A 22145-nucleotide genomic window follows, 5' to 3' on the forward strand; every position below is an offset into this window, starting at 1 on the left:
CCCTCTCTGGGTGGAGCAGCTGGGGGTCCTTTCCCCACCCGCCTGTCTGTCCCCACATCCCTTGGTCCGTCCCCGAAGTGCCCCTGCCCCGCCGTGGAGCCTCCCGCAGGAGTGCTGGGCCGTCTGGTGGTTCCTCGATTCACCCCCTCCTTGCCTGGATTGAGAGAAATGGCTCTTACTGGGGCCAGAGTCCACAGGAGGTGGCGGAGCTGCCCCCGCCCCGCCCCTGCTCCTGGACTTTCTGCCCAGGATCAAGGTCAGGAGGAGGGCTAGGAGGTGGGGGCCCTGGGCATTGAGTGCCAGGCCACTCTGAGCTCAGATGGTGGCGAGGTGGGCCACAGCCTGGGGTGGGGCGGGGCGGCACTGGTGGCCACCTTCCTGGGTCCAGCTGGAGGGGTGCGGACAGCAGGGAGGGGAGCCAGGGCCTTCCCCCTTCCCTGCTCTGTCTCCCTGGGTAAAGGTCGGGGCGCCAGCCTCTGCCCCCAAGAGGCTGATCCCTGCAGACCGCTGACGGGGGATGGGTGGCCCGCTCAGAGCCCCCGGCCTGAACCTTCCGGCTCTGCCACATGCACTTTGTGACTTGGAGCGCGTTACTTCCTCCCTGTTTATCTCGGTTTCCGCATCTGTGAAATGGAAGGAAGGATGTTGGGCGGGGTCGGAGGTGGGGCGCACAGGGCCGGCACGCCGCCGCTCCCCGGCCGGGACCCTTGGCGGGCACTGCCAGTCGCGCGCGGCCCTTTCCCCGCGGGGCCTGAGACCGCCGAGCACCCCTGCCCACCAATGGGCTTGGCTCGCAGGTCTAGTTGGCTGCCGAGCGCACGGCACCAGGCGCTGCACCAGCCTCAGCAAGTGTTTGTTGACTGAATTAGCGCTTTCTGCAAATGTCTCCCCCACCCCCTCCACTTGAGAAACGTCACGGCGGGGGGAGCCCACCCCTTGCAAAGTGACTTTGAAAGTCATCATTGTTTGAATCACCCTTCTTCTGGGGGTCCGTCCCAACTTTCAAGGGAGGGAAGTCCTGCTGTGTGTCTACCCTGGTGCTGATTCCTGGGCGTGGAGCAGGGAGAGCCCGGAGCCATCGACGGAGACCCTGCCCTGGAGGATCCCTGAGCCCAGATGGCAGCTGGAAGCCCTCGGGGAGCCTGAGGCCAGGCTTGCAACCGTGGGTGTCCCCATCCGGGGCGGAGCCCCCCCCCCCGCCCCGCGTGCTTCAGATGCAGCTGTCACCTGCTGCTGGACGGGACCTGGGCGTCCCGTGGACTCAGCGCCCGGATGCAGCATGGGGGGTCCGCAGCCCCAGATGACTGCCTGTGTCGCGACGTGGTTCCTTCCTCTGCTGCTCAGTACGTCTTGTTGAAACTTGGCCGGTGGGGCGAGAGGGTAGAAATCAAAGCCTGGCCGAGCGGTTCAGAGCAAAGCTCCCACCTGCCAGCCGTCTGTTCGTGCCTCTGTCCGTCTGACTGGCTGTCTGTCTGCAGACGCCTGGACCTCCTGGTCCCTGGGGAGGCAGCGTTGAATGAGACTCAGCCCCCAAGATGGTGAGTGGTGCCTGGGGTCATAGGGACTGGTGTGGACTGCCACCACACTACCACTCGTGTCACCTTGGGCCAGAGTTTTAAAACCTCTCTGGGCCTCAGTTTTCTTATCTGTAAAGTGGGGCTGATAATGCGCGTCAGGGTAGGTCACTCGTGGTTGACAGGTGTGGTCATGCCTGCTTTCACAGTGGGGAGGGGACAGTGTGAGTGTGGCGCTGGGAGGACTACTGGGAGCGGGGCAGGCACAGGAGAAGGGTCATCAGCTTGCCCTGCTGTTCAGTGGGCTGGGCCATCTGAATTGGGTTGTGAGGGATGCATAGGAGTTTGCCTGGGAGAAGTCAGTTTCTGCGTGCTCGGATCCGCACGTCAGTGTTGTCCGTCTGAGGCCTCCCACTCAGAGTTCCTTGAATCTACCTGTGTGGCTGGAGCCGAGCCAGTGAGGGGAAAGGGTAGAGACGGAATCAGAGAGCGCGGAGAAGCCTGTGGAACCCCTGCCCCGGGGAGGTGGAGCCACTGGAGGGTCCCGGGCCAGGGAGGGTGGCGTCTGGCCTGTGCTTGGTAGGAGGCTCTGCTGCTGTGTGAGAAGCGGGGGGCAGAGGGCAGGGCGGGGGAGTGGTAACGAGGCAGAAGTGGTCTGGGGCTTTTGGCCTGAGCACAGGAAGGGTGATGTGCCTTTTACCAGATGAGGAAAACTCTAGAGGAAGGTCTGGGGGGGGCAATCAGGACTTTGGTGTAGGATGCAGCCTGACACCTGGGCCCAGGCAGCTGGGCAGTCTGGAGCACGCGCCTTAGGTTCCCACGGCCTGGCTGGCGGTCCCAGCTTAGTTCCGCAGGTGTAGACGGGGCTTATGGGAGCCTGGGTGCCTGAGAGTGTGGGAGATGCTGCAGGCAGAGTGCACAGCACAGCCCGAGACGTCCAAGGCCTCTCTGGGCTTCCCTCCCAGGCTGGGAGGGTGGGCAGGCGTGCGGGCACAGCCGCCGGCCTGGGACAGGCTGCCACTGGGCGTTGGATCCCTGCCGACTTATTCCTGGCTCCCGTGGCTGGCGTGGGATGGGATTTATAAAAAGGAAACGCCGTGGTGCTCAGAGGTTCTCCTCTGCCGGGGTGCGATCCGGCTGCAGGACCGCGGGCAGCTCTGGTTCTAGGTTGACCGCCCCCCGGTCCAGGTGCTGCCCCTCCGACCCCGGCTGGCACCCTCCCCACCCCAAGTCCCAGGGCCACGGGGCAAGGTCGCAGCTCCCGGTGCCCTCGCTGGCTGCAGGTCTCGGAGAGGTGTGCTCCCCGCGTGTGTCTCCCGGCTGCAGCAGCCGCCCTGCCCGCACCTCTTTGCCGAGACGTAGCTGCTTGTGGACAGTTATCGTGTCTCCTCGTTGGGCAGCGGGGATGCTCTCATGGCCGGCTACCGGAGGGGGGAGGGGATGGCTCCTGAGCCCGCACCGGTCCTGCACGTGGCTGATAAGCTGTGGAGCTCGTTATTGGAGGGGCAGCCGGGGCCCCCCACCCCCTCGGCCGTCATGTCCGTCCTGCATCGAGGCCAGGCCTTGCGCTCTGCCCGGGCCCCTGGGCGAGGGGAGGGGGCAGGCAGATCATGGCCTTGGGGGAGTGAACGGGCCTCGTGGGGACCTGGGGGTCTCAGGGAATCCCTCCAGGGCTCTGGAGATGGCCTGCCCCGGACCTCCCTCCACTGCTGACCCTCAGCCCCTCTTGGTGGCTGGCCCTGCACACACACGCACACGCACACACACACGCACACACACACACCCCCTGCCTGGTTTCTTAAATGACCGTCGTCACTCCTGTCGTATCCCTGGCTGTCTGGACTCCTCGCTCCGTGCTTGGTGGCCGCTGGCCCACGCGCCTATATTGGGTGGGCTGCTGGTGTCCCTGACCTCGGGCTTGGCCCCCAGGACCTGGAGGCCAGAGGGCCCAGGGTCTGCTCTCTTGTCCTGTGCTCTCACCCGTGGAACCCCCAGCTCGGGCTCTCCGGCCAGCTCAGAGGGTCTGTGGGCCGGAGGGGGCTGGGCAGCAAGGCCAGGACTGGGAGTGGCGTGTGCTGCCCCCCACCCCCACCCTCAGGGACCCCATCCTCCCCAGACCCTCCTTGGGGACTTGGAACCAGAACCACGTGGGGTGCAGAGGTCGGGCAGGGTCACTGGACCGGTGTTGGATCAGACCAGCCATGTCACCCCCAGACCTCCCCAGCCAGTCCCCCAGGGCTCACCCCAGTTCCCTGGCCTGGGCGAGGGGTTAGACGAACGTCAGACCCGGTGGTGGGGGCCGAAGGGGCCGCGGGAGCGACAAGGCTTTCTGAAGAGGTGCACGGTGGGTGGGGGCGCTCGTCCGCGGCTGGTGTCCCACTGCCCCGGGCCCGGGCTGCGCAGCATCACTGATGGTCTGCAGCTCTCCCGAGCCCTTGCGGCGGGCGCCCTCGGCAGACGTGGCCGATCGATGAGCGTTGATCCGGCAAGTGCCTCCCTGAGCGGAGCGGGCGGTGGAGGGTCCTTGCCCGCCAAGGGTGGGGCGGGGCGGGCGGTGGGATGTGTGAGCCGCAGCCTGGCCCTCTGGCCGGGGTGTCTTCTCTTCTGTGGGGTTCTGCACCCTGGGAGAATGAGCCGGTCTTGAAGCCAGGGTCAGTCATGCACACTTTAGTGAGAATGAGCCTAATGCCAACCCTGGAAAGGACCCGCAGGAAAGGATGAGAAGGAAGACTTCCTCTAATTGTGTGGATACGGAAATGGAGCTCTGGGCTGCGCGGAGGGCCAGGTCTGGTCCTCTCTGTAGTCTGGTGCTCTTATCTCCTGACTGCCCACCTCGGGGCAGATGGGGAGGGTCCCAGAGGGGAACCTGGCAGAGGAGGTGGTGGGCCGGTGTTGCCGGAGCCTCGGGCAGGGCAGGGTGGGGGTCTGCAGCCCTGGGAGGGGGCCCAGCTCCCTGCCCAGGGTCCCACAGTCGATGAGTGTCAGAGCTGAGATTTGAACCCGGCTCTCGGGATCCTTCTCAGAGGCACTTCCTGCCCAGGGAGCACAGCTTAAGTCCTGGGAGGAGGGGGGATGTGGGGAGAGACATTCCTCGTCCGGGAGGGGCCCAGAGCTGAGCCCGCCCTGCTGGGCCGGGAGATGCAGTGTTTCCTACACAAACAACCAGGGCTGGCTGGAGCAATTTTATTTTTATTTCCTATTTTTACTTCCCCGTTGGCTCTTTTTAGCAGCTCTGGGTTAGATAGGCCCACGCCCTCCAGTCTACACCCGGCTTCCTGGCTCGGGCCTGGGGCCTTGGGGAAGCCAAGCGTGTGTGCAAGACCCCGGTTCAGCAGCGTGGCTTGCACACCCTCGGTGGCAGGGAGCTCACTCTCTCCCCAGGTATAGAGTTCTGCAGGGTGGCCCCTTTCCATCCCCTGGGACCAGCTGTGGGGAGTGTGTGGTGGCAGTGCCCCAGCTCATGACTCAGTTTCCTCCCATTCTCGCCTGGTTCTCCGCTGGAAGTTGAGGTTGGGGGTGAAACCTCATGACAGAGGAGAAAGGGTGACCGGTGTGGGTGTATCTGCTGGGTGGGGTGGGTCAGGGACATGAGGGTAAATAAATACTCAGTGTTTCTGCCTCTGACTGGCCGGGCAGGGTGCCCCGAGGGGAGGACTGGGCTCGGCCTCATTCAGACTGTATCTGCCGCGGGCCCAGGCCCGACCCTCTGAGGGACCAGCTGTGCCAAGGGGTCGGCCAAGCCCGCCTCAGCCGGGGTGGGGGTGGGGTGTTGGAGGGTCTGGCCCGCAAGGTCTTCCTGTGACGGGTGCTGCTGGCTGCGGGGGGACGTGGAAACCCCAGGTTGGGGGCATCTACCCCAAGGGCTTACGACCCGGCCTGGGGCGATGGGGCCCTCGCCTGCCTGCGTGGGCACGGCTGGGCCCTGTGCTAGCATTTGGCGGTGGGGGGTCCTGACCTTGGGGGTCAGGCCCGCCGTGACTCCCAGGCCTGGGTGGGGCTGGGGTTCAGGTGGAGGGCCGGTGGGCTGCGGTCCACCAAGTGGCCTGGTGCCAGCCTGTGCCCAGCCCACTGCACTCTCCCCTTGCAGGTGAGGCCCGGGTTCAGAGGCCCAGCAGATCCTCGAGGCCACACAGATTGTGGGCGTGGGGCCGCCAACCCCGTGTATTTTGAGGTGCAGAGAACCAGGGTGCCGCTGCCGAGGCCCCGCAGGTGCCAGGGCCCCAGAGCCGGAGCTGGGAACGCGGCATCTTGCTGTCTGCCCCAGGCCGTCAGTGGGGAGGGGCTGGGCAGGACTGGCCCAGCCATTATGGCCAAGGGGCAGGGTTTATCCCGGACCTGCTGCGGGCCTGAGCACTTGGTGAGGGGCTGTGAGGTCAGAGTAGAAGGCCCACGTGGTCCTGACATTGGGGGCTGCTTGCCGGGATGGGGACGTGGGACACAGATGTTTTCCACGCAGACAGGTCCGTCTCACCGGCGCTCGTAGTGTCCACGTCAGAGCACCGACCAGTGAGTCTGCGTGAGACCCCAGCGTGCCGCCGGCACCTGAGGGCACAGGGCTCTGCGGTCAGGAGGGCTGCCCAGGTGAGTGGCGATGGACGAAGGGCACACGCTCGGTGGGAAGGCCGGGGCCCGGCCCCGTCCTCCTCGGCACTAAGGTGCCCGCTCTGTGCCCGTCACCCCACCTGTTGGCAGTAAGGCAGGTGCCAAGCAGCTGGTTGATCCTGGACTCTGTCCTGCTGAGCCCCACTGGTACCTGGGACCCTCTGCCACCCCGTAGGCGCTGGGTGGGCTTCCCAGGCCGGCATGGGCAGCCCCAGCAGTGCCCAGACGGACCTGGTAGGTCTGGGATTCTGACTTGAGGGCCCGGTGGAGGGCGCTGAGGGAGGAGCCAGTCCGGCCTCCCTCCTGGCCCTTCCCGCCCTGGCTGGCCCAGCCGGACTCGGCCGTGGCTGTTGCCCTGTGCCGAGGTGGCCTCTCCTCCTGGCGTGCACGTGTGGCTGCCAGGACTGTGGGGAATCTCTTGATTAGAGGACAGAAAACCGAATCCCGTGGCCCAGGCGGGGGTGGGGGGACACTTCCTCCCTGGAGAGGCCCTAGAGATTATGGGATTTCTACCCGCCCCGCCCTGGGGAGGTGGCATGGGCAGAGGGCCATCTGGCTGGTGGGGCTGTCTTGTCACTGCTCTGGTGAGGGGTTCCTTCTATGAGCCTGGGAAGCCACGTGTGGGCTGGGTGGCCCTGGCGTGCTGCGGGGGGAGGACTCACGTGCCTGGTTCGGGTCCCCGCTCAGCCCTTTGCAGCTGTGTGACCTGGGGCAGCATCTCATTCTCTGAGCCTGGACTTTGTCATCTGTGGAGTGGGGTGATGACACTTACTTCTAGGGTGGTCGTGAGGGTGAACTTAAGGAGGGTCGGAACTTTAGTTCTCGCCGGGGAGCAGGGAAGAGCAGTGGCTGGGGGCCTCCCTGACCCTCAGTGTCTGCATCTGCAGGCTGGGGAGAGGAGTTTCTTGCTCTTGTGCTGGGGGGGCTGTGAAGGGCTGCCCCTCAGTGCTCTGCGGCACCCAGTGATGGGCTGGGCCATGGGGGGAGATGCGGGAGTTCTCCCCTGGGAGGAAGTGCTTCCCTGGGAGGGGCGGTTTCAGGGACCGCTGGTTCCGGAACCTTCTGGGGCCCAGGGATCTCGCAGGGCCAGGAAGCGAGAGCCGTTGCCAGGTGCAGCCTTGACGCGGACTTGGGGCTTAAGTCCCTTGTCCAGTCCCCACTGGCCTTTCCCTGCTTAGTGTCCTGGGCAGGGAAGTGTGTTCAGGTGGGTGGCTCTCTGGTGGGTGGGCTCGGGGGCCCGGCGCCCCAGCCCCAGCCCCAGCCCCACGGCCCCAAGCCGTGGAAGGGTGTGATTCCGGGTTTGCTTCTTCCTTCAAGCAAAGAGGATCTTTCGAAACTGTGGGAAAGAGCGTTTCCTCCCCAAAGCCGGGTGCGGGCGGGGGCTCGGTCAGCAGATGTGACGTCCCCGGCTCCCTCTTGCCCTTCTGCCCTCCTGCCTGCGACACTCACGGGCCCATTGCCGGCCCTCATGGCCCCACCAGAGTGGGGTGCTCAGGCCTGTCAGCTCTCCCCGCAGACCTGGCAGTCTTCTCCCTCTGGGGCCCCGCTGGCGGAGCAGAGCCCCGAGAGGTCCCTGCTGGGCCGCGCCGTCTGTGTCCCCACCTCTGAGCCTTCGCGCGTGCTGTTCCCTCTGCCTGGCGGGCCCGCCCTGCCCCTGCTCCGATTCTTTGTCCCAGCAGCCTGCTTCCAGTGCCACCCCACCTTGAAACAGTTCCCAGGGCTGCGCCCGACGTCCCTGCCTTCTGAGGGTCCCTGCTCCGTGCCCCAGGAGGGGATCTGGCCAAGCGTGGACGAGCCCACCCTGTCCTGCCCCAGGCCTCCGTGTCCCCGGCCCCAAGTGGGTCCCTTCCGGTGCTGACAAGTGAGGATGCTGTGGCTTACGTCCCGGCGAGGGGGTGCTGGGGCCGGGAGGGCCCGGGAGCTGGCCGTCTGAGCTCCGGTCTGGCCCGGGGGTGGGGGGAGCTGGGCGCCAGCGTGCTCAGCTGCCTGCCTGCGCTGCTGGAAGGGGGTGTGATTTGGGTCTCCCCCGCCCCCGCCCCGGGCTTCTGACTCAGCAGCTGCAGGGTGGGGGAGACCGGATCTCTCGACAGAAACCCCGACCCGGGGCACCCATGGCCCAGATTTCTTTTGTGAAGGTGGGAAGTCGAGCCCTAGGTTCCTGCCCGGCTTCCCGGCAGGAGATTGCGTTGGGGCTGGAGCCAGCTCTGGGCTCCGGGGCCCACTGCTCCCGTGGCTCCTGGCCTACCTCCCTGCCCTGCTGGACTGCCCTTTCCCCTGTGCACCACCCTCTGTGGCTCCCCAGTGCCCGCGGGATGAAGTTCTCACTGCCTCCCAGCCCTGCTCTCCTCTGCCCTCCCTGCGACCCTTTGTCCTCAGGAGCTACGCCTGCTCCCTCCTCTGGGTCCTGCCCATTCACCCTCCAGCTTGCTGCTCTGCCAGGTGTCTGCATATATTAGGCCTCCTCCTGGACGCTCCCCTGGGGTTAGGTCCTCTCCACCCCACAGCCACAGTGCCCGCTGTCCCGTCGCCCTGCAGGGAGTGATGGATGTGGGCTTAGAGCCCTCATCAGCGTCAGCGCTGGCCCCGTGGTCAGACAGTGGATGTGGCGTTGGGGCGAGTGGGGGGGCGATGCCAGCCACGGAGGGTGGGCCTGCCTCCTGGGGCTCTGGGCCGTGTGGAGAGTTGGGGTCTGGCGTTCACGGGGCCTGTTGCTTAGGCTGCTTGAACAGGAGGGCTCTCCGCCCCGGTAGAGCATTTGGTGGTTCCTCTTTGCCTGGAAGATGGAAGCGGATGCGCCCCAGCGGGTGAGCGCCCAGTCTTGGCGGGGCCTTGGGCAGAGGCCTCGGTCTCCTTACCTGTCAGGTGGGGATAACTACTCCCGCTGGGGTCCCAGAGCTGATGTTCTGCCCAAGGAATGGGGCTGCTGGGAAGGATGTTGAAAGTTTGGGCCAAACCTGGAGACGGGATTTTCGTGTCCCCTGGGCCGTCAGCGGTGGGGGCACCTGGTAGGCTCAGGGCCCTTCCAGCCATGCCCCGGGGCCAGAATGGAGCTGGCCAGCCAGGGGGGTTGGCTCCTGGCGTCGAGAAGCCATTGTCCCTGCCTCAGTGGCCTCCCGCAGGCAGCGGCCAGGGCCACGGGCTTGGGCCTGGTGGGGAGGCATTTCTGTTGCTCTGACGTGTCAGCGTCTGATAACAGCTCTGGTGTCCCCCCACCCTACTCTGCCACCCCCGGCAGTCGCCTGCTTGACCCCTTAAGGTATCTGTGAAACATCAGCTAGGAAAGGCTCTCCCCCCGCAGCGGGGAGGGCGAGGCGGGAGAGAACAATTGGAGCTGAAATTAACTGTGCTGCGTGCTTTTCCTCTGTCCCCTGTCTCTGCTCGCTCGCTGTCAATGCATAATGCATGATGAGGGGAAGTGAAAAGTAATTAGAGACTCGACTCTCGGCCAGGTTCATTCATGACTAAATCTGGGTCAACTCCTGGCACAGATGAGCGCACCGCGTGGTGCGATGGTGGCAGTGGTGCCGCACCTGCTTGGCGGGCTGTGCTCAGACGCCCCTTCCTATGGGAAGCCCTCCTTGATGCCCCCCTTAGGAGGGCCTCCCCCACACCCACGGCCCCGTGCCTTGTGCGTCCGATGGTGTCTTTTCCCCACCTGCCCTGTAGGGACCGTGTTGCCAGTAGGGGGCGGCCGCTTGTCGGGGTGGGGCACGTGGGGGTGACACCCAGAGTGATGTGATGGCGTCGGGCCACACAGCGTCTCCTTGAGGTGCTCTTTGCTCACGCGTTCTGAAGCACTTGACCCTGATCACGCTGTGGTCTTTATGCCCCTCCCACGCTGCCGTGGTCCTCAGGGTGAAGTCCCAGCCCCGGGCCTGTCTCTCATTTCTTCCCCCCGGGGGACCAGCTGTACCGATCTGCTTCCTGTTGCTAGAATGTTCCCAGCCCTTCCCCTGCGCACAGCCTTTGCACATGCTGTTCCTGCCTCGGAGTGCCCTTCCCCGGGTCGCCCTGCAGCCACCGTTGCTCCTTCCGGTCTCGCGTGGGTGTCGCCCCCGTGGACCCCCGGGCTGCCGTGGCCTTGGTTCCCCCCACGGTCACCCTTGGCCACCTGAGCCTGTTCTTTCCTCCTGAGGCCCTGTGCATCCTGCAAGCGACTAGCTGGCAGGGCTCCTGTCTGTCCCCGGACGGGGGCACGCGCGCTGGGGCTTCGGGGTTCCCAGGGGCTGTGGGACCTGCCCAACTCCTGGCGCCCCCTCCCCAGGCCTTCAGCGCAGGGGGTGAAGGAAGAAGGCGGCTGGGGACAGGGCTGGGCTGCCCAGGGACAGCCCCCACTGCCGCTGCCCCTCCCCCTGCCGCCTGCCCGCAGGCTTGCGGTGGTGGGAGGTCTCGGGGCCTCCCCATTGGGACAGTGTCAGGGTGGGGTCATAGCTGGGCCTGCGAGACCCCATGTCATAGGGGGGAAAACAGGTCCGAGGGGGAGGTGCTTTGCCTGACTCAAGGCCACTGTGGGAGGCGGAGGAGGTACTGCCTCTTGGCCGCACTGGCCAGAGCTGGGCCCTGGGAGAGGACCTTGGCTATAGGGGAGGGCCCTGTGCTGGGGGGGAGGGCCCTGTGCTGGGGGGGAGGACCCTGTGCTGGGCGGGGAGGGCCCTGTGCTGTGAAGAGGAGCCCTGGCTGGCCGTGGGGAGGGTCAGGGGCCGGCACTGGGGAGGCGACAGGCAGGTGGAGGTGGGGTGGGAGCCAGGGTGTCACCCTGGGACAGACCCGCGTGGAGTGGCTGCGTGCAGTGCAGGGCAGAGAAGGAGTTAAAGGCTGAGGGAGGCAATAACGTGTCTAAGTTTTCTGTGATTTAATAAAAATGCAAATCACTGGGTGGAGGACACCCCGCCCCCTGCCACGCTGCTGACCGAGATTAACTGCGGGCTCCGGGCGGTCAGCCTGCATTTGTCTGCGCCCCCCAGCATTGTCCCAGGGGCAGACGGCGCGCCCTCCGCCCGGATGGAGGGGAGCTGGGGGGCGGGGGGTGGCCGTCACAGTGTCGGTGCGTCCTCTGAGCGGGAGGGCCCTGGAGGAGTCTTCCGTGGCCTAGTTGCTCAGAGCCGGGCTCGCCTCTGACCTCCACACCCCCACGTCCAGAGGAGCACGGGGCCTGCGGTGATAATGGCCGAGTCCTGGGTACGTGGGATGACGCTTGAGGTGAGGCTGTAGGACGAGAAGGGGCAGCCAGGCAGAGACGGGAAGGAAGAGCTTTCCCAGCCGCGGAGGCAGCATGTGCAAAGGCCCTGAGGTGGGAGTGAGCCTGACCAGGGCAGGTCAGCACAGAGGCTGGTGTTGGATGGCGGTCAGGCGGGACGGGGGTAGTGCTGGGAGAGGCAGAGCCACGTGGACTCCAGTGGGGCTCTGGGCCTGTCCCACAGGGGAGGGAAGCCCTGGCCGCTGGTGAGACCAGGCCCAGGGGCAGGGGTAGGGTCCTCAGTCCCTGAGGAGGTGGCGGCTGTGGGGATGGGGGACTCGGTGGGTCTGGGCTGCAGTTAAAGCCACACCCAACAGGCCAGGGCTGGGGGCTCTGGGAATTGGGGTGCCCGCGAGGTTTGGTGAGAGGTGGTGCTGTTTGTGGGGGGCTTGGCGGGGGAAGAGGCCGGAGTCCTGAGTGGTCAGTGAGGCCACACAGGGCCGCGTGGAGATTGGAAGAGCCGGGGACGCTGACGTCCGGTCTTGGGAGAGAGACTTGGGAATCTGGGGCCTGTGGTCAGAGTGTGGAATGTTCTCAGTGCAGCACCTGGTCAGCACGAGCAGGGGCTCGAGGGTGGGAACAGGCGGCAGGGCGGTCGGAGCGGCGTTTGCTGGCGTGGGGAGCATAGCGTCCGTGGAGGGCTGGGTGCTCGGCAGGGAGCTCCCCGTGGGCGTGAGGATGCTCTGAGCTCAGGGCGGTCGTGGGAGCGCCCTGCTGCAGGTCAGGCTTGGTCATGGCTGGGGAGCCATGTGCTGATATCGGGGACTGTTGACCCCTTCTTGTCTATGGGACGCCCCCTGACCCCGGGGCTCACCTGTCTTCCTGAGATGGGCCGCTCCTGCACGTCCAGACCCTTGCCCTGTCCTGGGGTCCATCTGCTGTCAGGTGTCCAGTCCCACCAGGATGCCTCCCAGGGGTGCTGGGGCGGGCGGCAGCTGGGACCTGGGTGGGGGGCTCACAGCCCCCGAGTGAGAGTAGAATTCTGAGCGTGGTGCCCAAACGCTGGCCCCCCGGCCTCCAGGAACACCTGCTCCTGGACCTCAGTAAGGCTGCGCCCCGGACACCAGCTCCGCCCAGCACCCGTGGGAGCTGCGGTGTAGCGCCAGTGGGCAGACAGGCTCCGGGGAGGGGGCAGGCGTGTCGGAGACCCAGTTGTGTCGCAGGCAGTGAAGGGGGTGCCTGTGCCGAGGTGGTGGGTGATGTTTGGTGTTGCGCCGCCGCCAGGCAGGGACCTGCACTGCCCCTGGACTCGTGGTGGGGTTGGGGGTCCCCTGAGTGCTGCCCCGGCCCAGGAGGGCCCGCACAGAGGCTCTCCCGGGAGAGGGGGTTGGCCGGGCCTGGGGCTGCCGCCTGCCCCCACCTGTGATGCTGTGCCCGGACGCCTGCTTGGGCAGCTCTGGGCAGGGAGTGACCCGGCCCGGGTGGAGGGCTTGGTGGGCTTGGTGAGTGGGGAGTGGGGGGCATCCCTGAGGGGGCAGGAGAGAGCAGACAGGGACTGGCCTGTCTGCCCCGGGGGGGGGGGCTCTGAAGTTGGGGGCTGGCGTGTCGGGGTTGAGCCTGGCCAGGGAGGGGGTGAGGGAGAAGCAGCCCCCTCTGGTGGGCTGGGACCTGACCTGGGGGCCACGGGTGGCCCGATGCCCACATGAGGTTTGATGTCTCAGGGTCTGTGGGACCGAGCGGGCCGTGTCTCTTGGTGTCGGGCTGCTGCAGCTGGGGGTGGTGGCCACAGGGGGTGGGCTGGGGCCCGCGGCCCCTCGGTCCCTGGGGCTCTTATGTGCAGGGAGCATTAGGGGACGGGGACCAGAGTCTAGGTGAGCGCGGGCGGGCTGGGCTGGCAGCATCGGAGGCCCCGTGCTGGGCTGTTTGGGTCTTCGGTCCTCCCTGAGGCTGTCTGTATCTCCGTGTCTGAGGATTTGGCCATATTCGCTTCGAGCGTGTATCTAGGGTGTGAACCCAACGATCACAGCTCTGCACGTGGTCCCGCAGGGCCGAGCCCCTGGGCCGTGCCCACCCAGGACAGCTGGCTCGGGGGGTCGGGCAGGGGCACAGCTGGCGGCTGGCTGACAGCACACACCAGCGTTCTGCCTGTAACACTGTCCCCCTCCTGCACTGCTGGGCCCCCTTCCCCGGGCCCTGGACTCACGCCTCTGTCCGGGGTACGCGCGGGTCCAGGGTCAGAAGGAGTGGCTGCGCCAGATGGCTGGGCGGGTGCATCTGCCCAGTGATCTCAGGAGGGGCTGTGCTGATCGCAGGCTTTGATTAAACGACCTGTCCGGGCCGGCTGGGCAGCTGGTCAGTGTCAGGCTCGCTCGGCAGGATGCGTGGAAGCTGCCAGGGTGCTGCAGGGGTTGGGGAGGGAGGGGGAGGTGGGGGGATGGGCCTTCTAGAGCGCTGGGGGCGCTGGTACTGCAGGGTGGAGGGCCAAACACACCACTGGCGTTAGAGACCCCCGGCTCCTCTGAGCCTCCGTTCCCGCACCTGTAGAGGAGGCTGGCCATCCTGGTCTCGCAGCTGGGTCAGCGGCTGGGGGTTCCGCGGGGCTGCCTTTGGCGGAGTCATCCTCCTCAGAGGCCCGTAGTTTCCGTCCAGGGTCTTCCCCTGCGGAGGGCACAGCGGGCAGCCGGCCAGCTGCCCAGGAGGGATGGTGCCAGGCCCACGGCTGTGTCCTCTGGCCGTGCTCACCGTGTGGCCTGCGCAGGAAATGGAAGGACCTTGCCCTCGGTGCCCGGCCGGGCATGGCGGCCTGGTTCACCACCCCTCCCACCCAGGGGGCTGCCCATCTGGAATGTTTTCACCCTCTGTTCGAGGCAGGCGGGAAGGAGGTGGGCCGGGGTCCTCGCCCACCCTGCTGCACGCGGGGACGCACTCTGGGGAGCTGAGTCCTGGGGCCCCTCTCGCCGGCTCTGCCTCTTCATCTGTACTGTGCGCTCCGTGAGGGGGCAGGGGCTGCACTGCCACCGCCGGAAGCCGAGTGTCACACGCCTCTCTCACCTGGCCGTTCCCGTGCTCCTCGGTGACGGTGGGCAGACGCCCTGGGAGGGCGGCCAGGGCCTCTCCGCTCCGCTTTAGTATCCCCGCCTGTAAAACGGGGGGCCGCCGACTTAACCGTCACGAGAAGCGTTTGCAGCCTTGAGGTATAAATGCCTGATCTTGAGGAAATGCTGGCGTCGGGGGCTGGGCCTCTGACGTTTCGCTTAGGAAACGACAGTGCCGGGGACAGAGCTGGTTCTCCTGGAGCAGGTTGGACTAGCACTGGAGGTCCAGACATGGCAGGTCTGGGACCAGGAGGCCTGGGGGGACATTGCTGGTGACCTTGGGCCCCTGTGTCCCCCTCCAAGGAGTCACCCCCCAGAGGCCTCCCCCCCAGCAGTGGAGTTTGTGATGCACCCGGGGCAGGGTGCAGGGGAGGGAAGAGCCTGTGGACCCAGGCGGCGACAGGGTGCTGGCTGCGGGGCGGGCAGGTGTCCAGCCCCCCGCCTTCACCTCATCACCCCAAACTCGTGTCCTCCCAGCTCGGGGAGCCCCTGGAGAGGCCAGGGATCCTACACCTTGGGAAACGTGATCCCCTCCCTGGCCTGTGAATATTTCATCAGCGGATTAAAAATTGAAGCTGAACCTTCGTCGCCTGCTCCGAGGGGGTGGAGGAGGGGCGCCGGCTCTGTTTCAGGCCCGTCTGAGTATTTTTTTTTTGATGATGGAGTCTCGTCAATTAGGAAATGACACTGCTGTTTAAAATGCCGTCGTGCGGCCTCTTTAATTGAAGCCGAGGTGTAACGGCCAATCTGGAGCCGTGAAGGAATTGTTAAGCATCAAATGAGAGGTGAACAGCGCCCAGTGGGGTCTGTGAGAGGGTGCGCGGGGCCTCGGGGAGGTCTGGGGCGGCCATGCAGCGGCTGTGGGCCCAGCCTCCCGGGGGGCGGGGTGTGTGGCTGGCGTGTGTTGGTGGGGTCGTTCTGGTCTGTGTGTGGTGGGGTGGGGGGTGGTAGATTCTGGTCTCTGTGTGCCCATGTGTGAGTGCGCAGGTGTGCACGTGTGTCAGGACGGGGAGAGCCTGGGGGGCTGAGGTCTGGCTTCCTGTTGGTCAGGAGGCCTGATGTGTGGGGAGCTGGAGCCCTGACGGCCCCGCAGGAGGGTCCCAGGAGTGATGTGTGAGGGGCTTGAATACAGCCAGGGGTCAGTGTTCTGGGCTTGAGGGCCTGGTCCCAGGGCTGCAGTGGGTTTTGGGCCTGCCCAGGTGTGTGATGGGAACGTGGCGAGGCAGGGGGCAGGTGAGCCGCCCCCAGGCCTCCCGGGCCGTGGGGCAGCCTAGACGTGGATGGACCCTAACACTCCTGACGGGAGGTCGGACACCCCAGCGGGGTTGGGCTGGGGGATCCAGCCAGGCCTGGTGGCCGCTCGCCAGGGCCCACCTGGGGTGCATGAGGGCCCGCGGGCGCGTCTCGGGCACCAGGGAGGGCGCAGGGGTCCCACTCCGGGCCCACAGACGGGCGGCCCAGGGCTTGGCAGCACCGCCCTGCCCCTCCCCACCTCGCCTCTGCCCAGCAGCGGGCAGAGGTGGCCGCGCGCCCAGAGCAGACCGTGCGAGGCTAAGTGTCTGGACCACCCAGCCTCCAGCCACCCTCTGCTGGGCCTCCCTTGTTTTCCTTTGGCGGGGCTGGCGCTGATCCCCGGCTGCCGGCGGGCGCTGGGGGCCGCGTGCCCCAGCCACGTCCTGCAGCCACCTCCTGACTCAGCCGCGGTCTCCGCTGCGAAACAGAGTCAGGGTGCGGGTGTCATGGGGTCGACCGAGGGGCCGAGTGCGGGGCCAGCACGGGGAGCGGCTCCACGTCGGTCCTTAGCGTCCCCTGCACGTTGTATGGGGCGCAGAGAGGGGCGCGGTCCTCTGGGAGAGCGAGGTGCCCACTCCATCCCGGGGGTCGGGGGCAGCTGTGTGGGCTGCAGCGCCTTGGGCACGTCGGCCCCATCTGCTCATCTTCCCCGGCCCAGGGCAGCGGGTCTCAGCGCGGCCTCCCCCGTCTTCCTTGTCTCCTGGGGGACGGGGCCCCCACTTCCTAGCGTGGGCACTGGTTGCACCCGGGGAGGCAGAGGGCAGTTCGCGCCCTGGGTTCTGCCCGTGCGGTCGGGCTGGGCCCCGGGCGCGTGGGCTGGGAGGGTGAGTGGACTGGCCGGGGCCCTCCAGGGTCTGCCGAGTTGGATCCCCTTTTGGCACTGGTGGCGGGGAGGGGTGGGCCCACAGCCAGGATTCCGGGGCCCGAGGCGACGAGGGCAGACCCTGGCCTGAGCCGGCTCTGCTGGGGAGAGGGCATGTTTATTTTCTTAGGCGGATTTAAAGGCTGCTGGAATTGTACTCACGAAGGTCCCCAGAAGGTGGAATTTCTGACAGCCCTGGGTGTGGGAGGCCTGGGCCTGGTGGACAGACGTGGAGGGGGATCTGGCGGCCTGGGCTGCATGTGTGTGCATGTGTGCAAGTGGGCACGTGTGTGTGTGCGTGTGTTCGTGCTGCTGTGTGTGTACATGCAGGGGTGTTAGGCTGGTCTCCCTTCGCGTGGCCGCCCTGGACTTTCCCCGCTTTCAGCAAACCTTCCCTCGTGTTCAAAAGAATTCAGACTCTACCAAGCGATGCCCTGTCAGCTTCTTGGAACGTGTGTGTCCCCAGTGTGTCCAGCTGGGCCTTCCGGTCCTCCTGAAGGTGGTGGCCTGGATACAGCCCTCCTACTCCAGACCAGCAGGTCGCCTGCCCTCCCGCCAACCCCTTCCCAGGGCAGGAGGGCTGAGGTGCCCTCTGGGCAGCGATACCAGGCCTCGGGAAGGGAAGGGGCCATTCCTCCCTGAAGCCTTCCGGTCCCTTTAGAAGGTGGTTTGTTTCCAGGGCTAGGTGTACCTGTTTGGCGAGCCGAGCCGTCTGTGACTTGGCATGCCTGACGTCTCCCTGGTGATGTTGGAAAGACTCATGGGCAGCTCCAAACACATCTCCGAGCCGCGCCGAGGGCGCTTTTAGAAAGCTGTGTCTGCAGTTCGGGGCAGTGTTCCACAGGGGCTGCAGGGGATGGGGTTGGGAGAGCAAGAGGTGCCGTCTCGGGGAGCAGAGGTCACCAGGCCCCCGGAGCGGGGACTCAGGTCTGCCCCAGCCCGCAGGCCCCAGCCCGCAGGCCCCAGCCCGCAGGCCTCTCTCACTGACGGATCGTGGCCGCCAGGGGCTCAGCGGGAGAAGTTCTGAGGCCTCGGCGAGGTGCAGTGATGGCGAGCAGGGAGATCAGGGGCAGGAGAGGTGCGTGCCGCGCCGTTGCCGTCCTGGGCCTGCCGGCGTCCGCAGCTACTGGGATGGAGCTCTGTCACCAGGAGCTGAATGGCGAGGCCGTGTCCGTGGTCATCATCACTCCTCCAGAAGTGTTCGCTGATGCCGCCGCCGGTTACTCTGCATCCCCCCTCCTTGAACAGGCTGGCGGGAGAAGGCCTGAGGGATTTGTGAAAGTGACCCGGTCGGAGCTTCTCACCCTGGCTGCCCTGACCCGAACCCGAACCCTCCCTGCCTTGCCCTCCTTTGAAAGCAGGGGAGCCTTCAGAACTGCCGGTGTCCAGGCCACGCCCTGGACCAATTAGATCAGCAGCCTTGGGGGCCGGACCTGGGCCCTGGGGCTTTTCGGCAGCCCCTGGGTGACACTGACGTGCAGGTATCATCTGGGCCAGGTGCTCCCCAGTATCCTTCCTGTAACTCCGTGTGCGTGTGTGTGTGTGTGTGTGTGTGTGTGTGTGTGTGTGTGTGTGTGTGTATGTATGTATGTATGTGTGTGTGTTCCCAGGAGATTTAAATCTTCAGGAGCTCTGTTGTTGGTCTGGGTCAGACCTGGCCCCATGTCCCGGGCCCTCCACGTTCCTCAGGTGATGATTCCCTGAGTCCCTGATCCGTGGCTCCCGTCCCGCAGACCTTTGCACGCTGACTTCCCTGCCAGTGCCCGTGGGCCTTCCAGGGCCGGCGATGGGCGTGGGCATGTAGGGACTGAGGCCACTAGGAAGTCTCCACTGGTAGTTGGGGAGCCTGCCTCAGTGTTACGGGGTGTTTGGGCCAGAGGTACCCCCCAGAGACTGGCTCCCCTGCTCTCAGGAAGCTGTGTGAGCAGGGTGTCTGTTCCAGGAGTGCCCGGGACCCGCGATTGCAGGAGGGCCGTGCATCCTTTCTCCTGCCCAGGTTGGCCTTTGGGGTTCAGGGTGGGGCTGGGGCCGGGCCACCCCCTCCCTGCAGGCAGGAGCCCTCCCCTGTGCCTGGCTCCCCTCTGCCTCTTTCTGCCCCGGAGTCCATCCTCACCTGGGGAAGTGCAGGCCCAGGTCCCAGGCTCTGTGCTTTGGGTCCCCAGGGTCAGCGTGAGCGGTGCCTGGCAGGCTGGGCATCTGAGCTCCGCAGCTGGGCCAGGCGGCCAGTCTGACTTGTAGGGGGCAGGGAGCGCTGGCAACTGAAAGACAAATGGTGAAGACCAGCCGGACCGTCGTCCGGGGTCAGGAAGATGTCGGGCACCTCCCCCACCCCGCCCCAGTCTCAGTTTCCCGATCTGCCCTCGGGAGGCTGGGAAGGTGAACGGTGCTCGTGGCTCAGCCACAGCCTTGGGAATCACTGCGTGTCAGTTCTGGTTAATCTTCGCTTGTTTGGGCCTCACCTCTCGGGTGGGGTGGGAAGGGAGAGGCACAGGCCCAGAGTTCGGGGGCCAGCAGAGCCCGAGAGGAGGGATGGGGTGGCGGCTACCTGCCGAGAGGTTTGCAAGGCGTCCTCTGTGGCCAGGGCTGAGTGCTGCGAGGTCTGGGAGCCCCGGACCCTGCCCTCCTGAGGGTGGGGGAAGCACCGACCTCTGCCCTCGCTCTGTTCTCCAGCCTGAAGGGCGGTGAGTCCTTGCAACACTGCAGAGGCAGGTAGAGACCTGGCCCGTTGTGCAACCTGCAGCTGTGCGGGGAATTCCTCCCAGGGCCCTGGCTCTGCCCTGCCCTGGAGTCTGCATTCTTTGGAAAGCTTTGTGGCTCCCTGGTCCCAGGGGAGCAGAGGCTGTGAGGGTGTCAGATAAGGGTGTCAGCCTAAGGGTGTCAGATAAGCCCTTGGGGGGGTTGACCACAGCCGGGTTTGGGGGACGAGGTCTGGGATGCCTGCTGGACCTGGATGCCTCCGAAGAGAGGAGGCAGGGTTGTGTCCCCACGGGGAGCCAGAGCGGGGCCCACCAGAGCTCTTGCTGTGGGAGCCGGGCTCAGGCTGTCCCAGACCAGGCCTCCTTTTCCTGGTGACCGGGGAAGCATGAACCCTGCTGGCCTTTGCTCCTTCCCTGCCACCCCAGACGGTCTGGGATGGGCTAGGGGCCTTCTCGGGAGGCCGACCCACCTTCGCCCAGCTTCCCTGCCCCAACCCTGTGGGACTGGGTAGGCTGGTCCCGGGTGGGCGGCACAGCGTCAGGCTTTTGGGGGTGCCCCCACTGGGGAGCAGGGGGCCACAAGTTACTCAAGCACTCCGAGCCTTGGTTTCTTCATCACTGAAATGGAGAGAATAAGGCGCTGCCTCGCTGGGTCTCTGTAGGGTGGGTGGGAACGGTCTGGCTCACGCTGGGAAGATGGAGCACGTGGCGGCGGGGTCTGGGGTCCCCGGATCTGGCCTCGGGCTGGGCTCACCATCTGGGCGTGAGAAAAGATCCCTGGCGGGTGGGCGGGCCACAGGGCGCGAGGGTCCCCACGGCGGGCTCCTCTTCAAGCCCGTCCCCCAGCCCTGCTGATGAGGGAGGGGACCCTGTGCACAGAGGAGGCTGGGCGGGAGTGGGGCCCTCCCCGCCCCCAAGTGACGGCCCTGCGTGCCAGGCGCACGGGGGTGATCCTGTTCGTGACTCTTGGACCAGATACCGCTGGGCTTCAGACGGGGAGGGTGGACTTTCTCATCAGGGTCCTACTGAGGGGGGGCGGTCACAGCTCGGCCGGCGGCACGTGTGCCCACACGGCCGGGAAAGGCCTCCCCTCGCCCGGGGCCTGCTCAGCCCGGACCCTGATAGAGGGTGTCTCCCGGGGCCCCCTCACCTGCCTCCTTCCCCACCTAGCAGCCTCAGGGCCCGAGCCGGGCTGGGGAGCAGAAACGAGACACAAAGCAAAGCAAAAATCCGCCCCCAGTCCCCCCCACCCTGCACCTCTGCCTGCTTATCTGCGGCCCAGCGGCCTGTTGCAATCACTCGCTGGGGGCCGGGTTGCGTAACGCGTTGGAGCAGATAGTCGCCCGGCGCTGGGTCGTCCGGGGCAGTTGGACGGGTTTGGATCTGGTCCCCGGTGGAGGGCCTGCTCCCCGGGAGGAGAAACCAGCCGGAGTCGGCTGCTGCGGGACACGCTTGCACCCTCCTCCCCGCTCCCCCGGCCCCGTCCTGGGGAAAAGCGGGCTCTGCGGGGCCGGGGAGAGGCCTGCACGGAACTGGGTCTCGCCTCAGCCCGTCCTGCAGCTGTGTGACGTCAGGCCCTTCCTGCCTCGGTTTCCTCCTGGGCCCGGGGGTGGGGTTGGAGGAGGGGGTCTGTCCACAGGAGTTGTGCCAGGCCCCGGACGGCTGGGTCAAGGGGAGGGCGGGAGCCGCTGAGGCCCTGGCAACCCCACGCCCGCCAGGCCCCCTGAGGCCCGGGGATGCAGTGGTGGACACGGTCCTGAGCGGCGTTTAGGGAGGGAGTGCGCCTCCCAGGCAGCAGTCGGCTCTCTGTTAGCCAGAACGTCCCAGGACGCGGACCTGTTTCAGAAATAAGCAGGGCCACCCTCAGGGCGGAGCCCACGTTCCTAGAAAAGGGGGTGTCAGTCGTGCTTCTCTGTAAGTTGACCAGTGTGGCCCTGGCAGCCTGTGACCTGTCTTACCAGGGGATGAGACTGTGGCGGCAGCTCGTGGCGGGCCCGAGGGCAGCGGGGAGAAGCGACGGCCGAGGAGGAGGCCGGGGGTGGCCGCAGTTATCCACGGTGCCCCGGGAGCACGGGAAGGCCGGCGGGAGCACGGGCCGTGGGTGGCCTGGGGATCCTTCGGGACGCATGGCGGGAGTGAGGTGCGACCCCTGCGTGTGTTTTCGTGGACAGACCCTGGTCGCCTGCCCACCCGAGGGTTGTGTCCTTCAGAGGGGTCCCCGTGGGAGGCCGTGTGTCACTTCTGAGAGGGCTGCCGCTGGCCACCCTGCCCCCGACCAAGGAAGGAGCCGACAGTCACTGCTTTCCCAGGTCAGGGCCCAGACCGCCAAGTTCTGCCCAGCCCAGACTGGGTGTCCTCACCTGGAGACTGTCCTGGCCTGATGAGCCGTGAGCTGGGCAGGAGGCCACTTTCAGGCAGGAGGTAAGGCGAGGGCTCAGGGTCTAGTTGGGGCGACGGGCAGGACGTGGGCAGCTGCAGTCCAGGGTGAAAGGGACTCCATCAACCTGGGCTGGGGTGGAGCTTGGGGGAAGGCTTCCTGGAAGAGGCAACAACTGCAGGTCTAGATAAGGGAACGGATGGGGGAACAGCATTTGCAAAGGCCCAGAGGTGAAAGGGGACTTCTGGGTTCTTGCGGGGAAGTCAAGGCCTGAGCCTGGGCTGGCCCCAGAGGGCCTGTGCCGGGTCTGGACTTGACCCTGTGGGAACCCTGGACGTGTTGTATGCGGAAGCTAACAAGGTCCAGTTCCCGAGAATTCTCCAGGAATCTGGGTTTCCAGGCTTTCCTCTGGTGCTGTTTCAGTAGAGCAGCGCTGCCCCCAGGCTCTCCCTGCCCTTGTTGTCAGCAGGATGGGGCAGGACCTCTCAGCCCTGCCCGACACACGCTGCTCTGGGGCAGGCCTGGGCCAG

At 66.2% G+C, this 22145-nt stretch overlaps 2 protein-coding genes across 5 annotated transcripts in view; one reads left to right on the forward strand and one right to left on the reverse strand.

The window, feature by feature from the left end:
- RXRA (retinoid X receptor alpha) overlaps nt 1-22145 on the forward strand; it is a 95350-nt gene that overhangs the window by 9659 nt on the left and 63546 nt on the right. The window lies entirely within an intron of this gene.
- Nucleotides 15086-20645, reverse strand: LOC132523234 (uncharacterized). The gene is made up of 5 exons (XM_060153920.1): nt 20496-20645; nt 19826-19995; nt 19088-19239; nt 18656-18800; nt 15086-17806 (listed from the first exon to the last, which is right to left on the reverse strand). Exons 2-5 carry the CDS (start codon nt 19993-19995, stop codon nt 17551-17553), a joined length of 723 nt encoding a protein of 240 aa, XP_060009903.1. The 5' UTR covers nt 20496-20645; the 3' UTR covers nt 15086-17550.

The sequence above is a fragment of the Lagenorhynchus albirostris genome, chromosome 7, assembly GCF_949774975.1.
Source record: "Lagenorhynchus albirostris chromosome 7, mLagAlb1.1, whole genome shotgun sequence".
Taxonomy (NCBI): domain Eukaryota; kingdom Metazoa; phylum Chordata; class Mammalia; order Artiodactyla; family Delphinidae; genus Lagenorhynchus; species Lagenorhynchus albirostris.